Source organism: Pongo pygmaeus, chromosome 22 (genome assembly GCF_028885625.2).
Source record: "Pongo pygmaeus isolate AG05252 chromosome 22, NHGRI_mPonPyg2-v2.0_pri, whole genome shotgun sequence".
Taxonomy (NCBI): Eukaryota; Metazoa; Chordata; class Mammalia; order Primates; family Hominidae; genus Pongo; species Pongo pygmaeus.
In genome coordinates, this window is record NC_072395.2 from 56,976,252 (window position 1) to 57,001,587 (window position 25,336).

At 45.2% G+C, this 25,336-nt stretch overlaps 1 protein-coding gene across 4 annotated transcripts in view; it reads left to right on the plus strand.

Annotated features, from left to right (window-relative positions):
- Positions 1 to 25,336, plus strand: part of TRAPPC10 (trafficking protein particle complex subunit 10) — a 96,077-nt gene that overhangs the window by 24,932 nt on the left and 45,809 nt on the right. Inside the window, exons 3-6 of one of the 4 annotated variants that reach the window (XM_054468393.2) lie at positions 2,599 to 2,734; positions 17,165 to 17,361; positions 21,788 to 21,983; positions 25,206 to 25,317. In XM_054468393.2, coding sequence (XP_054324368.1) covers positions 2,599 to 2,734; positions 17,165 to 17,361; positions 21,788 to 21,983; positions 25,206 to 25,317 — 641 coding nt within the window. Of the gene's footprint in view, positions 1 to 2,588; positions 2,735 to 17,164; positions 17,362 to 21,787; positions 21,984 to 25,205; positions 25,318 to 25,336 lie in introns of those variants that run through there. The other 3 variants (XM_054468395.2, XM_063659716.1, XM_054468397.2) reach the window with 3 other exon arrangements.

The following is a 25,336-nucleotide window of genomic DNA, read 5'->3' on the forward strand; positions in this document are numbered from 1 at the left end:
AGTGGGCTCCTTATCACATGAGTGGCTTTGTTATCAAAGTGAGCTCTCTTTGGCTCTCTGGCTCTTGCCCTGTCACCATGTGATGCCCTCTGTGGGTTTTGACATAGCGAGAAGGTCCTCACCAGATGCTGGCACCTTGATCTTGGACTTCCCAGCCTCCAGACCTGTGAGCACAATAACTTTCTGTTGCTTATAATTTACCCAGTGTGTGGTATTCTGTTACAGCAGCGGAAAACAGACCAAGACATGGATGTGTGTGTGTTGGTGGGCGGTGAGGGGGAAGAGAGGGAGAGAGAGAAAAGCTTTTCAATACTCTTTGTATTGAAGTACTTAGCTCAGCACAGTGGCTCACACTTGTAATCCCAGCACTTTGGGAGGCCAAGGAGGGTAGATCGGAGTTTAAGACCAGCCTGGCCAACATGGTGAAACCCTGTCTCTTCTAAAAATACAAAATTAGCCAGGCATGGTGGCACACGCCTGTAATCCCAACTACCCGGGAGGCTGAGGCAGGAGAATTGCTTGAACCGGGGAGGAGGAGATTGCAGTGAGCCAAGATTGCACCATTACACTCCAGCCTGGGTGACAAGAGCAAAACTCTGGCTCAAAAAATGAAATGAAATAAAATAAAACAAAATAAAATAATTACTTTGATAAAAAGTAGAAATTTAAAATTAATTGATTGGATCTAGGAAATGAAAACAATGGAAACAAAGTTTGCCAGATGCGTTAAACAGCTGTATAGCTGAAAAGCAAATTAGTGAGCTGGAAGAATTGAGTTTAGAGACTCGGGAGATCATTGCTAAAAGGAGTGGGAGAGCGTGGAGGAAAAGCTGGCTCTGGAGGATAAATCAAGGAGCTCCAGGATCCACCTGAGGGGCTTTTCAGAAGGAAAGTGGAGGGAACAGAGGACACGTGACATTTGAAGAAAGGCTGTCAAGCTTCTCCCAGAAGGGAGTCGGGATACTGCAGGAGCCTAGTGAATGTCAAGCAGAATGAAGAAAACAAAGCAAACAGAAAATCATGCCAGGGAATCAGAGAGAAACAGAAGAAGAACCAAGTAGACAGTTTCTAACAGAACCATTTACAGTGCAACATAAAATACATTTACGAGCAGCCTCCCCACAGTCCTGAGGGAAAGTACCCTAGACCCTAGAATTCTTTATCATTCACAGTGTCATCAAGAGGGAAGACTCTGTCACAGCTTCCCACCCTGAGGGTCTTGCGTGAGCCACAGGTGCTGTGAGGTTTTTCCTCTAGGCCCCCGGGTGGCCATGTGGGGCCCAGGATGGCCAGGAGTTCTGTTCCATCACTTCTGTGTGCAGAAAGCCATTCGTGTCTACCCCAGAGTCCCATTCACATATGTTCATTGCTTGTCATGATATGGAGATAGGTGCACTGAAGTGAATACAAATATTTTCAGACATCAATAAGAACAGAAACCTTGTGACCCTCTGAGTAATTAAAGGATGCATCCCAATACGAAGGCAGATGAACCCAGGGATCCAGGGTGAGAGCAACGTCTGCCAGCAACATGACACGTTTTGCTGAAGTTAAGGTGTCACTTTTTAAAAAAAAATTAAAAATCTAAAATTTCAGATGTGTGTGAAGGAGAACAGAGAGAAGGGGGGATAGACTTTAACTTTAGTCTTTGTAATAAAACCTTAAGTTACATACTGAGAATTAAAATGTAACCAACGGTAGAATAGAGATAGATGATAAGACTTTCAAACCAGCGGAGAGAAAAGATGGAAAAAGAAAACTTGATTAATCTCCCAAAAGACAGGGAAAAGTAGAGCTGGCAAGTAGAAAATGCACGTATTTAAGCATCAGCATAGTCACATTAATGATGGTTGGTTTTAAGTTATTAAACACAGCATCCTTAGATTGGATGAAAAACAAAATCCAGCTATAACATTCAGAAGAGGCGCAGCTGCTAGAAGCGAGAAGTACAGGCATGGCACAGAGATCCATGCAGTGTGGTTCACGGTTAGAAGCATCGTTAGGCCGTCACTGAGAGCCTTGGATGAGATGCAGGGGACGTGTGGGATTTCTTGATGGGTTCCTTCTTCTTGGGTTGAGAATAAAGTAGAGGTTTGTACTGCTATTTTATTTGTGCTCTGCAAACAAAAATCTGTTATCTTTTCGCCAAATAACTTTGTTTCTTGGATAAAATACAAGTTGTTCCAAAAATACGAATGCAACCCTAAAGCTTTCGTAAGTTAAAACTGCACTTGGGACATTTGGGACATACTTTTCTTCTTTTGTAGTGACATAATTATAGATTCCGTTACACTGAAACCCACCGTCGAGTCTGTAGTGGCCCTGGTTAAATGCAGTACTTGGAAGAATGTATTACTGTGCCTGTGTCCTTGAGGAAAATGAAAGATTTTGTGGAAATGGAGCTTTGACCTGTTCATGTGAACTGTGTTTAAAATAATTCATAGAACGTTTTTGAGCAGAATAGCATAGTTATGATTTGGGGTTAATATATATGCTCTGAACTCGTGGATACGGTTACATTATTTGTTGTTCTGTTTCCCCTCTTCTGATGAATGTTGTTTAGTTGTTTTCTCAGTGACTTCAAACAGTTGTTTACAGGTCCTATGGCCGGGCTCCGAAGATGATTCACCTAGAGTCTAACTTTGTTCAATTCAAAGAGGAGCTGCTGCCCAAAGAAGGAAACAAAGCTCTGCTCACGTTTCCCTTCCTCCATATTTACTGGACAGAGTGCTGTGTGAGTACCAGTGACGGGAAGAGGACGCACTGTGGGATAGGGTTGAAAATGCATGGAGAGTGCTGTGTGAGTACCAGTGGGGGAAGAGGATGCATGGTGGGATGGAGTTGGAAAGGTGTGGAGAGTGCTGTGTGAGTACCAGTGACGGGAAGAGGACGCGCGGTGGGATAGGGTTGAAAATGCGTGGAGAGTGCTGTGTGAGTACCAATGGGGGAAGAGGACGCATGGTGGGATGGAGTTGGAAAGGTGTGGAGAGTGCTGTGTGAGTACCAGTGAGGGAAGAGGATGCGCAGTGGGATAGGGTTGAAAAGGTGTGGGTCTAGCCTTTGTTGAGGCAGCTGTAATTTTTCAAATTTACTTTTTAACATACTCTGTTATGGGTTGTCCCTTCATTCCTCGGCCAAGTGCGGGACTTGCTGTTGCGTGTTTGCGCCCTGGTCTGGTGTGCTGTGCTCACCGTGGCACCAAGTGCGGTCGTGTTCCCATGTCTCCAGTCTTGTGAGCTGTCTCACTGTGCCCCACGGCTGCCGGGCTTAGTCTGGGCTGTGTTTGATCATGACTTTCAGCTTTGTTTTCATGACCCCCGTGTCCCCGTCGTGGATCCATTGTCCTTGGTCATCTTGTTTCTTCTGCTTGTTTGTGACCCCACTGAGGCTAGGACCGTGTCCTTCCTCCCTGCTGCCCTGCCTGGGCAGGAGGCGCCCCGTGACTCTCCGTGGAATGAGTGGGCCTCAGCCCTGTGGCCGCCGCAGCTTTCACTTGTATTTTCCGGTTGTGGATTCATGAATCCAGAAAGAACCTTTTCATTCTTGACACACTTCTTCTGTCGTGAACTAATAGAAAATTCTGTGCGGCATTTCTTCCTGTATTTTGACTCAAATAAAGCAAGATTTAGCAGCATAGAAAGTACATAGATTATTACACACTGTGACATTGTAGCCTAAACCTGAGGCACAGAGGTGTTGGTGATTTTAATGAGACAGGAACTGTAAGTCTGCACCTGGTTTTCCTCAGACTTCACCTCATGCACCCTTTCTCTGCTGACTTTGCTCCACCTCCTTTCCCAGGGGCTCCACACAGTGAGTGAGGACACACGTGAGGAGTTTTCCACCGGGGAAGCCTCTGCCGGAGACTCTGTGCCCAGGGTTTTCACCAGGCTGCTCCGTAGGCCCCCTCTGCCTGGCGTGCCTGAGAAGGACACTGTCTCTGGCCTGCTGTGCCAGCTCTTCTCCCCATAACCCCTGGTTGTAATGTTCCATTTGATCACTCCTTCAGGAGTTGTCCAGTTTCTCCCTGGTGTGGGGCTGTTGTCCCCTTGCGATCAGTAATCTAACTCTGGGGAAGCACTGTGAGACGACATGAGTGTCCTGCCCCTCACCCAGTGGTGATTCTTTCCTGAGCCAGTCTTTACTAAGGGTGCTAACCTTTCCACCCACCTCCGTCAGCCCGTCCCCTATTCTGGGGAGCACCCGCAGGGCCTCCTGTTCAGGCAGTGGTTAGAGTCAGTCACCTTTACTGATGCTCAGGTTGTCCCAGATTTGGCCATCAAGAGTCACTTCAGACTGGCACCTGTGTTCTTTTGAGCACTTTCTAATCATTTATGGCATACCAGGATGTTTTAGGTTCTGGGAGCTCGTTGCCCTTGTGCTGGAGTCAGCCGCGTCTCCATGGAGCCCTGGTTCCTCTGGCAGCAGGTGTGCTTGCTGCCATGGGGGCGTTGCTGCCTCTCCACCCTTTCAGCAGACAGAGCTGATAGGGATGTGCCTTAGACATCATGAACTGGGCCGGGCATGGTGGCTCACGCTTGTAATCCCAGCACTTGGGGAGACCAAGGCGGGTGGGTCACGAGGTCAGGAGTTTGAGACCAGCCTGGCCAAGATGGCGAAATCCTGTCTCTACTAAAAATACAAAAATTAGCTGGGCGTGGTTGGCACATGCCTGTAATCCCAGCTACTCGGGAGGCTGAGGCAGGAGAATTGCTTGAACCCGGGAGGTGGAGGTTGCAGTGAGCCGAGATCGCGCTACTGCACTCTAGTCTGGGAGACAGAGCAAGACTCTGTCTCAAAAGAAAAAAAAGAAATCATGAACTGATACTGATGCGTCCAATTTTATAACCTGGAGGGCTCTTTCTTGCCTCTTATTTATTTCTGCTCTCACCAACATCAACAGATCTCTGTATTTGCTCAGTGCTACAACGTGCATAAGATAGTTTCAGAATTGCTACACCCACGCCACAACTAGGAGCAAACCTACTGAGAACAGCTCCAAACTTGCAACTAAACTTTTCCTTTTGGACAGTGTGTATCATAGTGTTTATTAACGTCTCCTTCAGCTTCATCCTTCTCAGGGTTTTTATGGTTACTCTTGCATGTTTAATTTAGGTATTTTTGTTGTGATCAAACTAAGTTTATAAATTCCCATATGCAGAACTAACATCTTGATCACGTTGAGACATACTCAAGAGCAAGGGCTGCCTTTCCTCTTGTGCAAGTCTACTTCTGTGTTTTACACTTTATTTTATTAGAGATTTTTAAAAATTCTCTCTCTCTCTCTTTTTTTTTTTTAAAGACAGGGTCTTGTTCTGTCACTCAGGCCAGAGTGCAGTGGCGGGTTCTTGGGTCACTGCAACGTCAACCTCCCGGGCTCAAGTGATTGTCCTGCCTCAGCCTCTTGATTGAGTTGAGACCACAGGCATGTGCCACCATGCCCAGCTAATTTTTTTGTATTTTTTGTAGAGATAGGGTTTTGCCATGTTGGACAGGCTGGTCTTGAATTCCTAGGTTCCAGGGATCCACCTGCCTCCACCTCCCAAAGTTCTGGGATTACAGGTGTGAGCCATGGTGCCTTACAGGGTCTTGCTCTGTCACCTAGGCTGGAGTGCTGGAGTGCAGTGGTGCGATCTTGGTTCACTGCAACCTCCACCCCTCTAGGCTGACGCCACCCTCCCACCTCAGCCTCCCAAGTAGCTGGGACCACGCCTGGCTTTTTTTTTTTTTTTTTTTTTTTGGTGTTTTTAGTAGAGATGGGATCTTACCATGTTGCCCAGGCTGATCTCAAACTCCTGGCCCCAAGTGATCCTCCTGCCTCAGTCCCCTGAAGAGCTGGGACTACAGGTGTGAGCCACTGCACCCAGCCGCCATAGTTCAATATTGAACTATATTTATTTGCATTGCTGGTATAAATCCCACTTAGTCATAGTATTATTTTCTTAATGGGGTATTAGAGTCTATCACTTCAATTTTATTTAGGAGTTTTTGCATCATAATTCACAAGTGGTTGATCGGTAACTTGTGTTTTATGCTCTTTTTATGAGGTTTAGGTATTGATGTTCTATGTAATTCATTAAAATAGTTTGAAAGTTTTTACTTACTTTCTGTTTCTGAAGTCATTTATGTAGCACTGGAGCTACCTGGTCTCTAAGGTTTGATGGAATTTTGGGAAACTAGCTGGGCCAGGTACTTTTTTGTAACTCTGATGAAAATTGGTCTGTTTCAGCCATTTGCTAATTTTGATAAACTGCATTTTCTTGGAAATTACGTATTTCAGTTAAGTTGTAAAACTTACTTTCATTGAGGTATATGAAGTGGTCTTTCTTTACTTTTTTTTTTTTGAGATGGAGTTTTCGCTCTTCTTGCCCAGGCTGGAGTGCAGTGGTGCGATCTTGGCTCACTGCAGCCTCCGCCTCTTGGGTTCAAGTGGTTCTCCTGCCTCAACCTCCTGAGTAGCTGGGATTACAGGCATGCGCCACCACACCCTGCTAATTTTGTAGTTTAGAGACGGGGTTTCTCCATGTCGATCAGGCTGGTCTCAAACTCCCGACCTCAGGTGATCTGCCTGCCTCAGCCTCTCAAAGTTCTGGGATTACAGGCGTGAGCCACCACGCCCAGCTTTTTTGACTTTTAAAATGTGCTGTCAGTAATTATTTTCCCATCATTATTTATTTATTTATTTATTATTATTTTTTGAGACGGACTCTTGCTCTGTCACTCAGGCTGTAGTGCAGTGGCGCATTCTCGAGTCACTGCAACCTCTGCCTCCCAGGTCCAAGTGATTCTGCCTCAGCCTCCCAGTAGCTGGGGTTACAGGCGCCTGCCACCATGCCCGGCTAATTTTTGTATTTTTAGTAGGGATGGGGTTTTACCATGTTGGCCAGGCTGGTCTCAAACTCCTGACCTCAGGCTATCTCCCAAAGTGCTGGGATTACAGGCATGAACCACGGCGCCCAGCCCCCATCATTATTTCTTATTTTGTATATTTGTGCTTTCTCTCTTTCTTCCTTGATTAAATTAGCTAGTTCGATTTTTTTCCCTCCAGAGAACCAGGATTTTAATGTATTCATCTGATTTATCGTTAGTCTGTTTTCTACTCAAGTTTCTACTTTCATTTCTATTATTTTCTTCTTTTTGTTTTCTCATGGTTTACTTTGTTCATTTTTTAGTTTTCGGGAGTTTGAAATGCATTTATTTTCATTCTTAAATTTTTATTGATATAGGTCTTTAAAGTTAGGAATTTTTCTCTGGTTACTACTTTAAATATATCCCATTGTTTTATCATTATTTTTCAGAAATTCTCTATTTTTGATTTGTATTTCACCCTTTCATTAAATAGTTGTTTAACAGAAAGCTTTTTAGCTTACAGAAAAAAAAAGATTAAAAAAATTTTGTTTAGGAATTTCTAGCTTTATTGCATTGTGTTCAGAAAGTGTTTATATTTTTGCTTTACGAAACTTATTTTTAAAATTTTATGAATTTGACTGTTGTGTGACCTAATAAATGATCAGTTTTTTTTTGACATTTCATGTGTGTTTGAGAATGTATGTTCTGTTTCCAGATTGTAATGTTAAATATCCACAAGACCTATCTTACTGCTTGTGTTGTTTAGGTCATTTATATTTTGAATTTTGTCCATTTGACCTATCTTTAACTGATAGTGGTATGGTAAAGTCTTCTGTTAGTGGTGTGTTTCTGTTTCTCTTGCATCTCCTGTAGTTTTTGTTTTGTATAGGTGGTTGATGTATTATTTGGTGCTTAGGTGTTTACAACTTTACAGTTTTTATGGAGTGAAATATGTCATTTACAGAATGGCTTCTGGGCAGTGTATCTTGCTTAGGGAGGCCTTGTCTGTCTGAAGAGAACTGATTTTCTGTATTTTATTTTAATAATTTTGTAATTTATGTCTTATATTGGGACCTGTATAGATTCGAATTATTTATATATATTAGGAGCTGTGGGAGTTGAGGGTCTAATTTTACTGTCTGAGTGCATAGCAAATTGGTCTAACACCATTTCATAATAGTGTGTCTTTTCTCCACTTACTGGGAATGTCACCTTTATTTTAAACCAACATCCTGTATGGACAGTATTCTAGACACTTTGGTTCTATTGATCATTGTCTATCCTGTGTCAGAATCAGACTTTTAATTTTTTTTTTTTTTGAGATGGAGTCTTACCCTGTTGCCCAGGCTGGAGTGCAGTGGCTTGATCTTGGCTCACTGCAACCTTTACCTCCTGGGTTCAAGCGATTCTTCTGTCCCAGTCTCCTGAGTAGCTGGGATTACAGGCGCCCACCACCACCTCCGGCTAATTTTTGTATTATTAGTGGAGACAGGGTTTCACCATATTGGCCAGGCTGGTCTCAAACTCCTGACCTCGTGATACACCCGTCTCGGCATCCCAAAGTGCTGGGATTGCAGGCGTGAGCCACCGTGCCCGGCCTATTACACTTTTATAATATGTATCAATATCTTTCTTTTAAAATAAACCTTGTGGCCGTCTAGATTTTCCCTTCCACATGTCGAGTGTCCAGATTTATTTTCTGAAGATGGCTGTAGCAGCATACCCATCCCACATGCTCCTCTCTATGTGACAGTGACTTTCCCTTGTTGAAAGGCTGGGCCTGTGTTTCCTCCAGTTGAATCTGGGTGGGCCTGTGACTGTGGCAGAAGCAACACTGTGATGCTTGAGAGGAAGTCCTAAAAGATAACGTGCCTTCTGCTGGATTCTCTCGGGGTGCTTGTTCTTAGATCCCAGCCACCATGCTGTGGGGAAGCCAAGCAGCCCCGTGGGAAGGCCACTTGCAGGTGTTCAGCCTGCCCCAGCTGAGTCCCACTGTGTGTTTCAGCTCCCAGCCTCAACACGCCGCTGACACCAGGTGGAGCAGAGACCTTGGTTCCCACCAAATCCTCTATAGGTTGTAGATCTGTGAGCAAAAGAAAGTTTTACACCACTATAGCTTGGAGTGGGCTGTTACACAGCAGTAGATAACTGGAATATCAGTTGAAAAAGAGAAGGCTGGAGGCATTTTGGTTGGGATTGCCTTGAATAAGTTGTTAATTCATTTGAGAAGAATTTTAATCATGAGTCTTCTTGAATCAGGGAATGTGGTATGTATGTTTTTCCATTCTTTATGACTTTTTTCTGCCCTTATTTTTCATAAAAGTTTTACATTTTTATTGTTAGCTTTAGCTTTTGTGGCCATTTTGAATGAGACTTTTTTTTCTTAAAATTACATTCTAATAGCCTTTTTTTTTCCAAATCTTGATTATCGTCTATTTAAAAAAAGGAGTAAGTTGATAATATTTAGGATTTTAGATTTAAAAGTAAAACTATTTGTTATGTTGAGTAGTTGCTTTAGGATTTATAGAGTACATCTGTAACAGCATAATTCTTCCTTCAAGTAATATGAATTATATTACTTGATGCATGATATAAGAACTTTGTGTCATTGATTTGTTTTCTCCCTCTCAGCCTTTGTTATTGTTGTCATACGTCTTCTATACATGTTAAAACCCCATAGTACATTGTTACTATTTTTTGCCTTAAACAGTCTGTTATGCCTTGGAGAGATTAAAATGGAAAATCATGTCTTTTTTTTTTTGGAGACAGAGTTTCGCTCTGTTGTCCAGGCTGGAGTGCAGTGGGGGTGATCTCAGCTCACTGCAACCTCTGCCTCCCATCCCAGGTTCAGTCGATACTCCTGCCTCATCCTCTGAAGTAGCTGAGATTACAAGCGTCTGCCACCACGCCCGGCTAATTTTTTGTATTTTTAGTAGAGATGGGGTTTCTGTCATGTTGGCCAGGCCAGTCTTGAACTCCTGACCGCAGGTGATCTGCCCACCTGGGCCTCCTAAAGTGCTGGGATTACAGGTGTGAGCCACTGCACATATTTACCCACCCAGTTTCCATTTCCATTGCTGTCTGTTCCTTTTCTTTAAAATCCCTCCGCCTCCCGGGTTCAAGCAATTCTCCTGCCTCAGCCTCCTGAGTAGCTGGGATTACAGGTGCACACCACCACGCCCAGTTCATTTTTGTATTTTTAGTAGAAACGGGGTTTCACCATGTTGGTCAGGCTGGTCTCGAACTCCTGACCTTGTGATCCGCCTGCCTCTGCCTCCCAAAGTGCTGGGATTACAGGCGTGAGCCACCGTGCCTGGCCTTTGTTGCTGTCTCTTCCTTTGTGCAGATCCAGGTTTTCATCTGGTCTGGATTTCCTTCTGGCTGAAGGATTTCTGTAACATTGCTTGTAGTGCAGGTCCGTTATGGTAAGCTCTTTCGGCTTTTGTACATTGGGAAAGTCTATTTTGCCTTAATTTTTGAAAAATATTTTCACTCGTTAGGGAATTCTAGGTTGACAATTTTTTTTAAAGATGTTTCACCTCTTTTGGGTTCCATTGTTTCCCATGAGGAATCTTTCATTATTATTTTTGTTATTTTGTACATAAAGTGGCTTTTTTTCTTTGCATTTTAAGATTTTTTCTTTTTCTTTCTTTTTTTTTTTTTTTGAGACAGAGTCTCGCACTGTTGCACAGGCTGGAGTGCAGTGGAGCAATCTCGGCTCACTGCAACCCCCGCCTCCCGGGTTCAAGCGATTCTCCTGCCTCAGCCTCCTGAGTAGCTGGGATTATAGGTGACCGCCACCAGGCCCAGCTAATTTTTTTTTTATTTTTAGTAGTAGAGACGGGGTTTAACTGTGTTGGCCAGGCTAGTCTCGAACTCCTGACCTTGTGATTCGCCTACCTCGGCCTCCCAAAGTGCTGGGATTACAGGCGTGAGCCACCACGCTGGGCCAAGACTTTTTTCTTTATATTGGTTTTTAACAGTTTGATTATGGTATACTTTGGTGTAGATTTCTTCGTATTTCTTGTACTTGGGGTTTGGGAGTTTATTTTTTTTCTTTTTTGTGGGGGTGGATATGACCTTTATTGAGCATATCCACCAGAGAGAAAATAATGTTTGTACAAAACCAGATGTTTGTTACTATAACTTCTGCATCACAATTAAAATCCGAGCAGTTTTTAAAAAACAGTCAACTCAGTCAAAACCCACTGCTTCAGAATCAATAGCTTCTTTGAAGCCACAGTAACACTTAAATATGGTTAAGACTCGAATGTAGAAATTTGGTTGGTTGGAAAGCTAATTAAACTTCTAACTTGCTTAAATAGAATTACAGAAAGGTAAAATTGTGTTTTTCACAGAGATGCAGTCCACTGGAATCACCAGCACTGGACAGCTGGTAGAGTATTTAGAGTCTTGAGAAACAAGGAATCCAGGCATCCTTTAGACAGTCTGCTGTTGTCCCTTCTTCCCAGTCAGAGATTTGTGGGTGTGTGCAGTGACACCACCAGCAATTGTAGCCTTGACAAGAGACTCCAATTCTTCATCTCCAGGAATAGCAAGTTGCAAGTGACGAGGGGTGACACGCTTTACCTTTAAGTTTTTTTTTTTTTTTTTTGAGATTGAATTTCGCCCAGGCTGGAGTGCAATGGCACGATCCTGGCTCACTGCAACCTCCGCCTCCCGGGTTCAAGCGATTTTCCTGCTTCATCCTCCCGAGTAGCTGGGAGTATAGGCAGCCACCACGCCCAGTTAATTTTGTATTTTTAGTAGAGATAGGGTTTCTCCATGTTGGTCAGGCTGGTCTTGAACTTCAAACCTCAGGTGATCCTCCTGCCTTAGCCTCCCAAAGTGCTGGGATTACAGGCATAAGCCACTGCAGCCGGCCACCTTTAAGTCTTTTGATGCGTTTCCTGCCAGTTCAAGTCCCTCTGCGGCGAGGTACTCCAGGATGGCTGTGTTGTACACAGCGGCAGTCGCGCCCACACATCCATGACTAGCCGTCCTAGATTTCAGGTGTCGATGAATACGGCCCACTGGCAACTGCAAGCCGGCTCTGCGAGCGGGAAACCGCCTTTGTCTTGGCCTTTCCGGAGTCCTTCCCCACCTTACTGCCAAGCCATTTTGAATTCTGCTGAAGCTCAAGCAAGCAAGGCAGAGAAAGGGCTAATCAGACCCATGGTGAGATCCCACCACCTACTCCTTCGGTGCACTGTGATTCAAACTGCCTGGGGTTTATAGTTTTGATCTAATTTGGAACATTTTTATTTTATTTTATTTTATTTTTGAGACAGGGTGTTACTCTGTCACCCAGGCTGGAGTGCAGTGGCACCATCTTGTCTCATCACAACCTCTGCCTCCTGGGTTCAAGCGATTCTTGTGCCTCATCTTCCATGTAGCTCGAAGTATAGGCGCGTGCCACCATACCCGGCTAATTTTTGTATTTTTAGTAAAAATGAGATTTCGCCATGTTGGCCAGGCTGGTCTCAAACTCCTGGCCTCAAGTGATCCCAAAGTGCTGGGATTACAGGCATGAGCCACCGCACATGGCCTGATGTAGAACATTTTTGGTCATTGTTTCCTCAGATTGTTTTTCTGTTGCTCCCTCTCCTAGGGATTCTGTGTGTGTGCGCTACATGAAGTTCCATAACTCACTGATAATCTGTTGATATTTTTTGTAGTCCTTTTTCCCTTTTTCTTGGTGTTTCATTTGTGTAATTGCTGCTGCTCTGTCTTCCTGTTAACCTTTTCTTCTGCAGTGTCTAATCGGCTCTCATTCCACTTAGTATATTTTCATTTTAGATGTTGAGGTTTTCATCTCTAAAAGTTCCATATGGGTCTTTTTCTTAATTAAGTATCTTCCATGTGTCTTCTTCACTTCAGTTCACTACCTTCTTCAACATATGAAATAACTAAGTGACAGTAGTTACTGTAACTCTTTTAATTGCTTTCTGTGTCATTACTGGGGCTATTTCTATTGATTGATTTTTCCTTTTGAGTATAGCTTTATGATTTGATAGGTCTGGAGCAGTGATCAGTCCAGGACAAATTATTCCTTACAGCCGAGGCAAGACGGTCTTGAGTTCCTCTGGTTTTCCAGACTGGCCTATGGGGACAGCTCTGTTACCTGCCCTGTGTGACTGCCAAGCATGGGTGCCTCTGATCGTGTCTGCGGGTTCTGTTCCAGCAATGGGTGGTTCCTGCATGCACTTACTCATCAGTTCCCTGTGGAATACTCGGGGGCCCTGTGCCGGTCTACGTTACTCACTGTGTTTCTCTCCTCTCCCAACACAGTCCTAGGAAGTCTAGCTGTCTTGATCTCCCTGGCCTGGGCTCTGTGTCCTCAACTCAGGGAGTCTGCCAGCTTCCCCTCTGTCCCCGCCCGCCCTCCCCACCCTCTGGTGGGCACCCAGAGGGCTTGCTGGGCTTGTTTCCCATCTCTGAGTGTTGAGGGGAGGAATCATTGTCCTTTGTTCCTTGGTGTCCTGGTCTTGAAAACCATTGATTTCATGTTTCTTGGTTTTTGGTGTTTCGTTTTGTTTTTTGTTTGTTTGTTTGTTGTTGTTGTTGTTGTTTGAGACAGAGTCTTGCTCTATCATCCAGGCTGGAGTGCAGTAGTGAGATCTCAGCTCACTGCAGCCTCCACCTCCTGGGGTCAAGCAATTCTCCTGCCTCAGCCTGCTAAGTAGCTGGGATTACAGGTGCACGCTACCATGCCCAGCTAATTTTTGCATTTTTAGTAGAGATGGGGTTTCACCATGTTGGCCAAGCTGGTCTTGAACTCCTGACCTCAAGTGATCTGCCCACTTCAGCCTCCCAAAGTGCTGAGATTACAGGTGTGAGCCACCATGCCCACCCTGTGTTTTTTTTTTTTTTTTTTTTTTTTTTGGTTGGTTCAGGCGGTGGTGTAAATCTAGTCCCTGTCACTTCATCTTGGCTAGCAGTTCACTCATTGATTTCTAGCTTTTGATGGAGTGTAATCTATTACTATCATAGTATTAATAATTAATATTGATGTGCAGATTGTTCTGAATTTGGCTTCTGTACTGATGTACTGAGAATGTACTGATTCTTTGAGTACTCTCTGGGCTCATCCCTCCTCTTGCTTCATCTCAGGGCTCAGCCCTGGCTCCTTCCAGTGGGAAACTGTATTTAGAAGTCAGGACCTGGAGCTAGGGGAGAGCTTTGCTGGTGAGCTCTCAGTGGGCATGGCTAGAGAACACATGTGTGTACACCCACACGTGTACGTGCACACATTTACAGCTGTATTTCGTGTGTAGCTGCTTGTGTACGTACATACATACATGTACACACACGAGCCCATTTCAGTCTAGCACTGCAAGAGTGATCCTGGTTTCCTCCCTTCTATGTTTGTAACTCCCTTCTCCACATGAAGGAGCCAGGCGCTGGTTCTCCTCCGTGTTTCTGATGGGAGTAATCCCTCTGTGAATGACCATCCTCCTGTCACTGCTGCTCTGCTCCCAGCAGGTGGATGCCCATTCCCACACTTGCCTGGCAGTGTGCCTGGTACAGACTTCCTCCTCACCTCACTTGATCTGCAATTAGGACAGGCTCGGGACTTGAATAAAAAGGCATCCCTGTCTGGGGGATGCTCTTTGTGCCCTGCTTGGCCCCTTATACCACTTATACCCTTATACCCCTGTGCCAGCCCCAAAATCCTTCATCATCTCACTTGGGGCCTCACATCTTGTTCTGTACTTCCCTCTACTGCCACCTGGACACCCTCCTCATTGCTGAGCTCTGGTATCTGGGGCGGCCTGCTGTGCTTGCCCACCTTGGGCCCTGATGCCCTGCCCCTGGCTGCTGCCTCTGTCTTGGAGCTGGAGCCTTCCCCTCTGACTCGGCTCTTGGGTCCTGCATGTGTTCCTACCCACTGCTCATGGGTTTTCCTGTAGTGACTTTGTTTTCTTTCTTTTTTTTTTTTTTTGAGATGGAGTCTCGCTCTGTTGCCCAGGATGGAATGCAGTGGCATGATCTCGGCTCACTGCAACCTCCGCCTCCCAGGTTCATACAATTCTCCTGCCTCAGCCCCCTGGGTAGCTGGGACTACAGGCGCCCACCACCACGCATGGCTATTTTTCTATTTTTAGTGGAGATGGGGTTTCACTATTTGGCCATGCTGGGGGACTTTGTTTTCTTTAGAGACCCTTAGCTTCACTGGCTCTGCTGGTCCTCTTAAGAGTCACAGAGTCGTTTTTAACACGTCGTTTTGTTTGCTCGCTGGGATGAGTGATAGGCTGGATCTTGCCAACCGGTTTGCCCCAGAATTATGTGGAACTTCTCTGTACTCCCTCTGTCCTGCCTCATGCTCTGTGAGGTTTCTTCTAGAGAGTTCCTGCAAATTGACTGAGCAGAGCTGCTCCAGTGTCCCCTTGGGATGTGGCAGCCCCTGCCCGGTGTGGACAACTTGGAGCCAGGACTCCTTCTGGGGTGGGCGTGGGGAGGAGTCCAGGTAAAGGGCTCTTGGTGGCTTTGTAAGAGGTGGAGAGGCTTCCAGCAGCTCCTTGGATGGCTCACCTGTGATGTGTGGATGGGGGCAGCTGGGTGCTATGTGTATTTTTTTGGCAGTCACAGGCTCTGGGCCCTGTTGGCCTTTTGGTTTTGCTTCCAGGCATGGCGTGTTGGGGCTTTCAGCACAGAACGGTTCACCAATGCTGTAAAATCTATGCTTCAAGTCCCAAGAACTGCCATGCTATCGAAAATATGCACTAGATAATTAAGTTACTGTTGGATATTTATTTGCAGAAAATTGAGTTTACCAGATGGTTTTAATCTCAGTTTTCAAAGTAAAAGATCTTTTCAGATTGTATGATATTTGTAATTTAAATCAGGACGTAGCAGTTTTAAAAATCAGGATACAAATGAGAAGTACTGCCTTTTGGAACTTTTTATTTAGTTAATTAAACCAAAAGAGAGGCTGGATACAGAATTTAGGATTTAGTATTTTTTTTTGGAGATGGAGTCTCACTCTGTCACCCAGGCTGGAGTGCAGTGGTGCGATCTTGACTCACTACAACCTCCACCTCCCAGTTCAAGCAGTTCCCCTGCCTCAGCCTCCTGAGTAGCTGGGACTACAGGTGCACACCGCCACGCCCAGCTAATCTTTCCATTTTTAGTAGAGATGGGGTTTCACCGTGTTGCCCAGGCTGGTCTTGAACTCCTGAGCTCAGGCAATCCACCCACCTTAGCCTCCCAAAGTGCTAGGATTACAGGTGTGAGCCACTGTGCCCGGCCAGGATTTAAGATTTAACTCACTCGTGGATACTCTGATTGGCTTCTCTCTGCCTGAGTGTTACTCAAGAGTGACTTGAAAGTCCAGAGGAATTAGGGCAGGACAGTGAGGAACTAGCAAAAGAGGAGAAAGCACTGATTTAGATGGTAGCTGTGAGTTACTGTGTCCAGATATTGTCAGTGCCTAACTTGGAAATAAGTATCTTGGTTTTAGATTTTCTAAATCTAAATGGAGTTGGACTCTTCTGAGTGGATTTCTGGAATAGAAGGGCAGTTATAAGTGATAATAGGCAAAATGTCTGTTTTCCTGGTTCTTTATGGAAGAGAACCAAGCTGAAGGCCTTGGCATGTATGTAGGAAGGGCTCTTTCTCTGGCAGGCTCATGCTTGGGCCTCTGCGTGAGAAGCAGGATTGATTTCTGGGATGGCGTGGCTCCCTGCTGCCTGTCGGGAAGTAGAGCAGCCTTGCGGAAGCTGCAGGTCGCCTTCTTTCTGAGGTCTCACAGCTGTAGCTGCTTGCCTCTGAGATGGCCTTGGCAGACTTGCGGTTGGGGTGGTTCCCAGGGGTACAGAGCTCAGAGGCTGTGGTAGAAGCTGCCGGGAAGCTTGCCTGGGGTTCCTGTGGGCAGTCCGGGCTGTGCCATGACAGCCAGCTTGCCTCCTGAGACGAAGGCATGGCACACAGCAGGATGGCAGTCATGTAGTGCTTAGGCCTAGAGCTGTTGGCCATAGTGGACCTGGGTTTTAAAGCCCTGACTTGCCTAACAGACAGTAGTGCTGTGGGCAGCTCACTCAACCCTCTGACTCTCAGTCTCTTCATCTGGATCGTTGAGACACTCACATCCCTTGGGGTTGTGAGAACTGGGGATCGTGCATGCCTGCGTGCAGCACTGAGACCCACAGAGCACGCTTGCTAGGCCGCTGTGCTTTTTATTCAGTTTAAGTCCCGAGCCTGTCCTGACGCTTTAAAACATTGTGGCCATTGTAGGCTGTTATTAGGCACATTTTGCTGTATAAACTAAAGGGCATTAGTTAACCTGCTTTCACAGTGACTTGTTTGTTTTTAGGATACCGAAGTGTATAAAGCTACAGTAAAAGATGACCTCACCAAGTGGCAGAATGTTCTGAAGGCTCATAGCTCTGTGGACTGGTTAATAGTGATAGTTGAAAATGATGCCAAGAAAAAAAACAAAACCAACATCCTTCCCCGGACCTCTATTGTGGACAAAATAAGAAATGATTTTTGTAATAAACAGAGTGACAGGTAAGTGTATCTTTAATTTTACCTCATTTGGTTAATACTTGACATGATACAGATTGCTGGCTTCCTGGATAGTAATAAATATTTACTCAGCAATCTTGAGTGAGCATCCATGGGGTGCTGTCAAGGAGACCTGGTGCCTGTCCTTGTGGAGTTCCTGTTCAGGCAGGCAAAGAACTCGAAGCAGTCATCCCCCGAGTGTGCTGCCTGGGAGGAGCGGGTCTTGGGCCCATGGTCCTGGGAGGCGTCTTGGTGGGTCCTTTCTGAAGACTGACAGCAGCAACTCTTGCAGTTCTTCTGTAGAACAGGGGTCCTTAAAGGTTTTTTTTTTTTTTTTTTAAATGACAGCACCTGTGTTTTTTTCTCTACCTTAACACCTCCTGAGAGTTCTTAAGAACACACGTTATAAAATGCTGATCTAACCCCTTCAGAAACTGTGAAAGGGAATCCTGAAACTTTGGCAGTTAATAGATTGTATGGGCTTTCTCCACCTTGCCCTGCTCTCTCTCCTGGAGTAGCTCACTCCCTTTCTCTTCAGTGATGCCATTGCCAGCTGAGCCAGCCAGCACGTTAACTCCTCTATAACTGATGGTCGGTATCTCGTAGTTTAGCACTGGAACTCACCCAGGGCCTGGGGATTCAGCGGCGAACCTGGACCCTGCCCTGGTCCAGCAGGTCGTTATAGCCGTGGTCACCATGCTTATGGTGGTGAGGGTTCAGATGGAGGACTCCAGAGTACTGCAAGAGCCTACAGCCGGGCAGTTGGCCTTCTCTGGGGCCAAGGGAGGCTCACTGAGAAAGCAGAGATGGGCTGAGAAATAGAGGATGCATGGGGGGTAAGGGAGGAGCAGGGGCAGGCAGTGCGAGTGCAGCCTGCAGCCCCAAACAGACAGGGCCCTGCACTGTTCTGTCATGTGACTCTCCATGCCTCAGTGGCAGTTCTTCAGCGGGAGGAGCTATGGATGGGTGCCTTTTTCATGTTCCACACGATACTGGATACATAGTAATGTTCAAACTTGCTTTTTTTTTTTTTTAATGTTTTGAATTAAATAATTAGGTAGTTGAGCTTATGGTTTATCTTAGAGAAGTTTCATTCAATTTGGACTTATGGAAACTTCTTTATAAGGTGTGTTACTCATAAATTAGTTAATCAAAAGGAATCAGCTTAGCATTTAACAAGATGCTACATGATTGAGTATCCATGCTCTCTCTGTGGTTCAAGTACTGACATTTTTTTGTTCTGAAAAAGAGAGTGGACTGCCATGAAGCCTGGCAGGAGGAGCACTCTGTTCTGTAGCCTAACGGGAGTGCAGGCCAGCGCTGACGGGGAGACCATTGAGGCAGGGCTAGGAATCAAAACCAAGTGGCCTTGGAGGTTTTTATTAATATCACAAAAGAAATCATATTTATTTGGGATTCTATTAAGTAAACAAATGGGTGCTAATGAGGTCTATTAGTCTCAACTTGTGAAATGTTCAAATTGTATAATTTTTGCAAGGTACCTATTGATTACTTTTAAGTGTGTTTATAATCTTTATCTAATTTCCAATATGTTTCTACTGAGCCTATTTAAAACAAACTTGCTTTTTAATGACTATTCTTTATACATTAAATGTAATTTATTAAAACTTTCAACATTTCATCTTGAGTAGGTTTAAATATACCTTCTACCATTTGATTTTTATTAATTTAAAGCCACCTCTTAACAAATCTATTTTTTTTTTAATGTAAAGAGTTTGGTGAGATTTTCATAAATTTGAATTTAATAGAGTCTGTATTGACAATTGTTTTGTTTTTTTACTTTTTTTTTGACAATTGTTTTATTACCCAGTATAATTTCTGGCCTTTGAAAATGTGGCAACACTTGGCCCTTAAGTGGCTTACTATTTTTCAACATTAGACTGGTGTTTAATTTTGATTATGCACACTACATGCTCATTGTAGAATTATTAGAAAAAGGTAATGAGCAAAAAGAAAATGGATATTAACTCTTAGTATTTTGGTATGTAACTTCTCAGACTTTTTTTCTTTATGCATACATAATACGTGTGTGTATTTTAAGTTAATATAACGTTATGTGTTGTTTATACTTGTTTTTTTCACTCAATATATTGTAAAGATTTTCCACAAACAATAAATGCATTTCCAGACTCTCAGTGTTAGTGAGTGGATAATATTCCATAGTATTAATGTGCCGTAAGTTATTTATGCATTCTGCTGCTGGACTTAGGTTATTGCTTACTTATCGTTATAAACAACAATATTAGATTACTTTTCTAGCTCAAATGTTGTGAGCATCCTTAATTATTTCAGAATACCTTCCCTAAAGGAAAATTGCTTGGTAACAGATTTTGTGCATTTTTCGGGCTTTTGCTAAGTACGAGGCTGGTAGAGACAAGGGTTGACTTGTTATCAGCAGTGTGACTTGTGACAGCAGTAGCCGTCATGGTGACTCGCTGAGGCTGCAGCCGGGAGCCCCTTGTTCCACATGTGCCTCCAGCCCCTGCAGTCTGTGTGCCTGGGGGAATCACACTGCTCTCCAGATTGGCCCCACCATCCCTGACTTCATTCGTTGTTTTGGGCTCTCCTTTTCTGAGTTAACGATTTAGGCTTGATGTGAACTTCTGAAGTGTAGTTCTTTTTTACTTAAAAAAAATTGATGATGATGTAGAAACAGGATCTAATAGAGATAGGACATTTCATGACTGTGTATCTGATTGATCTCTGAAAACAGTTACTGTTTTGGTGGTTGGCACTTGTTTAGTTTCCATTTCCATTCACCCCGTAGGTGCACAGGAGAATTCGCGTCTGGTCGGGAGTAAATGTTGGTAACTATAATCCTTGAGAATGCCTTAAGGATAAACTACCTAACTCATAGGTTCTAGCAAGCTCCTACTGTGGATAAATACTCGTTAGTCCTCTGGGGGACCTTTGGAGTGAGCGGCTCTGGTCCCTTTGTCTTTGGGGGAAGGAAGTGTGCAGTGGGGTAGATTGAATGGAATTAAAGCCAGCCACCAAGTGATAAGTTTTCTTCTTGGTTCTGGTTGTTCACATGGTGGAACATGTAGAGTGTATGCTGCTTCACTGTTTTGTCCACTGATTTATAATTGCATGAATTTAGCCATGCCTCCAAAGGATATGCTGGGGCACGGAGAAAAGGAGCTTAGAGTCAGTTCATTTTGCTACTTTTTGGTAATTCAAGTAAAATATTTACTAAGGAGAACTGGTGAAGCTCATAGAATCAATGTTTTAAAATTATTTCTGAGTTCAGATTTATTAATCATCTTTCTAGATTACTATGACTACGGCTAAAGACATTTACCATTTCCAGCCTATCAGATAAATACATTGCCTTGTCCAAATCTGTTGGGAACTTTGTGTAATTTCGTGTGTTTGACCTTTTTACATCATGGGTTCAGCCTCTTTGTAATTAAACTGTTCCGCCCTATATGTTAAGCCATGTTCTAAACCTTTATTTGTTAATTGTTTATTAACCCTCCCCTTCAAGAGCTCACAGGCTAGTGGGAGGGATAAAGGTCCAGAGAAGGGGAGTGTTTTCCTGTGAGGCCCACAGCCTAGCAGCAGTGTGGGCAGAGCTGTTGGGATGGTGATGGGGGAGGTTCGTGAACATGCCACGCTTGTGTGGAAGGAATGTGCTCACGAAGCGAGGAGAGCGGGAGAAGGTCAGCAGGCTTGAGCTGGGAAGCAGAGGAAGTAAAGTGAGACATTGTGGTCCTTGTGTGCCGTGCTGAGAAATCTAAATTTATCCTGTCGATCCCAAGGAACCAAAATGTATTTTGAAGGCGGCAGGGAACTGAGTGAGGCGTGATCACATTATTTTACAGAGAACTCAGACCTGCGTCTTTGGCTCAGGGCTCATGTAAATCCCTTTCCCCCTTTCCAGTTGATTCTATAGCAAACTCTCCTTTGAATTTCTGTAGAACTTACTGCTCATGTTCATGACCAGTTCGTGATGAAGCCTTTTCCTAACCTGGTTTCTTACTGCCTGCCTCATGTTTTTGACTGTTTATAGACGGAAGAAGCTAGATGCGGTGGCTCATGCCTATAATCCCAGCACTTTGAGAGGCCGAGGCAGGAGGATTGTTTGAGCCCAGGAGTTCGAGACCAGCCTGGGCAACATAGCAAGACCTCATCTTTACAAAAAAATACAAAAATTAACCAGGCATGGTGGTACGTGCCTGTGATCCCAGCTACTGGGGAGGATCACTGGAGCCCGGGAGGTGGAGGTTGCAGTGAGCCAAGATTTTGCCACTGCACTCCAGCCTGGACCACAGAACAAAACTCTGTCTCAAAAAAAAAAAAAAGGAGGAGGAAGGAACGAAATTGCCGCTCAGGACAATGGCAGCTTCTGAGCCGTGGCGCTGTGCATGGAGGGTCTTTCCCAGATAGTCTGTTCATGTCTTTGCAGGTGTGTTGTGCTCTCCGACCCCTTGAAGGACTCTTCTCGAACTCAGGAATCCTGGAATGCCTTCCTGACCAAACTCAGGACATTGCTTCTTATGTCTTTTACCAAAAACCTAGGCAAGTTTGAGGATGACATGAGAACCTTGAGGGAGAAGAGGACTGAGCCGGGCTGGAGCTTTTGTGAATATTTCATGGTTCAGGTACTTGACTCATTACAGAACTAGACAGTTCCCTTCTCTCCCTCCCTCCTTTGTTCCCTCCCTCTCTCCTCCTTTCTTTCTAAGTAAGGCACCTCTCGTGGTAATCTCATTGGCAGAGTTTTTAAAAACAAAAAACCTGGAATATCTTTAGGACTAGAAAGGAAGTGCGTGGAAGCAGATGGGGCATGAAAAGGACACACACACTGCCCCGGGGAGCCTCTGGGGGCCAAAGCTGGAGCAGTTTCAGCGACAGAATAAATAAGGGTAGAGTCGGGGTTTAACCCATGGAATAAAATTAATATCCATGAGTCTGTATCGATAGAAGTCATCGGTTAAATAAATAAATGGAGGAGAAGGGTCAACTCTTCCATACAGAAGAATACCACTTAAACGCAGAAGGAAAGAAAAACAGAAAATCACTTTTAAGCCAGTGCCCCAGCAAGAACTGTTGGAGGCAGGATTACTGATGGGTGTCCGGGGTGGTGGGCAAAGGCCTGAGAAGAGGTGGGCTTGCATAGTCTCACGGTGGCCCCCCAAGATGTCTGTCAGCTACCGAGGGAGCAGTAGCCACTCCACAGTGGGGAAACCAGGTACATACCACCTGAATGAAATGCTAAGGCCGCTTCCGTCCATGAGAAGCTGTGTCCACCTCATGAAATCCTTGGTAAGATGTGCTGAGAAATACTTAGCGTCTTTTCTCTGTAAAAAATGATCATCTTACAGCAGTCATGGAACATATCAAATGAACCCAAGTAGAAGGACATTAGACAACGTAGCTCTCTTCAAGGGTGCCACGGCAGTGAAAGACAGACTGTGAAGCTGACAGACTGCAGGGGCTGAAGGAAGCAACAGCTCTGGCCTGGTTGGGGGTTGAGGGTGGGGTCTTAGAGCAGAAACAACTACATCAGTGGAAAAACCACTGAGATTCCAATGAGGGCTATTTAGTTAATAGTATTATACTTAGGTTAATTTTCTGGTTGTGACAATTGTACCACGGTCATATAAGATGGCAATGTTCGGGAAGCTGAGTAAGGGCTATATGGAAACTAGGTAATTTTTTTTTTGGCAATATTTCTGTAAGTCTAAGATTAGTTCAGAATTTAAAATGAGTAAGGAAGGAAATTCTGACACACACTACAGCATGGATGGGCCTAGAGGACATGATGCCGAGTAAAATAAGGCACTTAGGGACAGATGCTGTGTCTGCTTATGTGAGGTCCCTCGAGTGCTCAGGTTCAGAGACAGAAGGTGGAATGGGGGCTGCCAGGGGCTGGTAGAGGGAGAATGGGAATGAGTGTTTAATAAAGGACAGAGGTTCCGTTTGGGAAGATGAGAAAGTTTGGGATATTGGTTGCACAACAGTATGAGTGCATTTAACACTACTGAGCTGTACTCTTCTCTCTCTCTCTTTTTTTTTTTTTTTTTTTATGATGGAGTCTTGCTCTGTCACCAAGGGCTGGCGTGCAGTGGCGTGATCTCAGCGCACTGCAACCTCTACCTCCCAGGTTTAAGCGATTCTCCTGCCTCATCCCCCTGAGTAGCTGGGATTACAGGTCTGTGCCACCACGCCCAGCTAATTTTTGTATTTTTAGTAGAGATGGGGTTTTGCCATATTGCCCAGGCTGGTCTCAAACTCCTGGCCTCAAGTGATCTGCTGGCCTTGGCCTCCCAAAGTGCTGGAATTATAAGCGTGAGCCACTGCGCCCGGCCTGAACTGTACTTTTAAAAATGGTTAAGATGGTCAGTTTTATATTACATACATTTTAATCACAATTTAAAAGAAAAAGATTAGTTTATTAGAGTGCTCAGTCTTGAAAATACTTCACAAAGAAAATGAGGTTCAACATAACTTAGCAGTTTCTCTTGCAAAACACAGCCCACCACTGTTTTCAGGGGAAACAGGATACAAAGGAGAGCTCTCAGTTCTCACCTAGTGAGTGGGACCTGGGTGGGCCCTTAGGGGTCTGGGAATAATGTCCACAAATACATGGGGTGGAACTGGATTCCAAAGACCTGACCATGTCAGGGGAGGTTTATGTGCGTGCACATCCTCCTGGTCTTTACTTTTTAATATGCGGTAATGGAGATCAGAAAGCAACCACCTGTTGCCGTCTCTTCATTTTCTCATTCAACAAAGGTTACTGAGCACAGACAGGTGCCAGGCCCTCCGTGATGCTGGGACACCGTCAGTGTACGATTCTTGTGAGCTTGTGTGACAGTGGAGGAGATACAGGAAAGGAAGTGACGCAGATGCTAGGGCGAGAGAGAGGCATGAGGCAGAGGTGGTGTGGGGTGCCGCGCGGGTCAGGAGGAGAAAAGGCCTGCCTGGGCTGGGGACTTAACCAGAGCCGAAGGAGTTTGGAGAGCAAGCCATGTGGCTGTGTGGAGGAAGAGGAGGTGTTCCAGGCCTCGGAATGGGGCGGCGCACAGGCCCCGAGGCAGCTCCCTGCCACGCACACGTGAGCAGCAGTGAGGAGGCCTTGGTGGTGGAGCTGAGTGAGGCCAGAGGGCTAGTGCTGGGAAGGGGTGGGGGTGGGGGACATAGGTTTTGCAGGGCCTGGGGATGTCTTGAAGGGATTTAGGAGTCTTGAATGTGATGAGCAGTCACTGACTGAAATGGGAAAGACTGTGGGTGGAGCACTTTGTGGGAAAGGTTTGGGGTTCGGGTTTCCACGTGTAAGCCTGAGCTGTCTGTTAGGTGTCCACACAAGGGTGCTGTGCTTGCCGTTGGAGCCAGAGTCGGGTCTGAGCTGGAGTCCTAAATGTGTGGTGGTTATGCTGTGTAGATAGGCTCCATCCCGGAGAGGGAATAGTGAGTGTAGACAGGGAAGTCCAAGGGCTGAGCCCTGCGGCCTCCAGCAGAGAGCCTGGGGGAATGAGAGGAAGCAGCCGTCTGACCAGAGGGAGCCACAGCGAGGGGTGAGGGGAGCAGGTGGCCGGGTCCTGGACAGCAGGAAACATCCCAAGGACAAGGAGGTGACCAGTTACATCCGGTGCTGCCGATAGGTCAGGGAGGGTTCAGAAATTATCTTAGCTTTCTCTAGCTTCTTGTGCGTGCGTGAATGTTGACATATGTGGTCATCACATGGTGTTTACTTAGCGGAGCATAGACATTATTCACAGTGCTGCGTGCCTTTCTCTGTTGTCATCTTTAATGGTACATACTGTTTCTTCAATACGTTATGTTTTTGTTTTTTTAAAAAACATATCTTGGGTGAATAGGAGGAGCTTGCCTTTGTTTTCGAGATGCTGCAGCAGTTCGAGGACGCCCTGGTGCAGTATGACGAACTGGACGCCCTCTTCTCTCAGTATGTGGTCAACTTCGGGGCCGGGGGTGAGTAGTGGCACTTCAG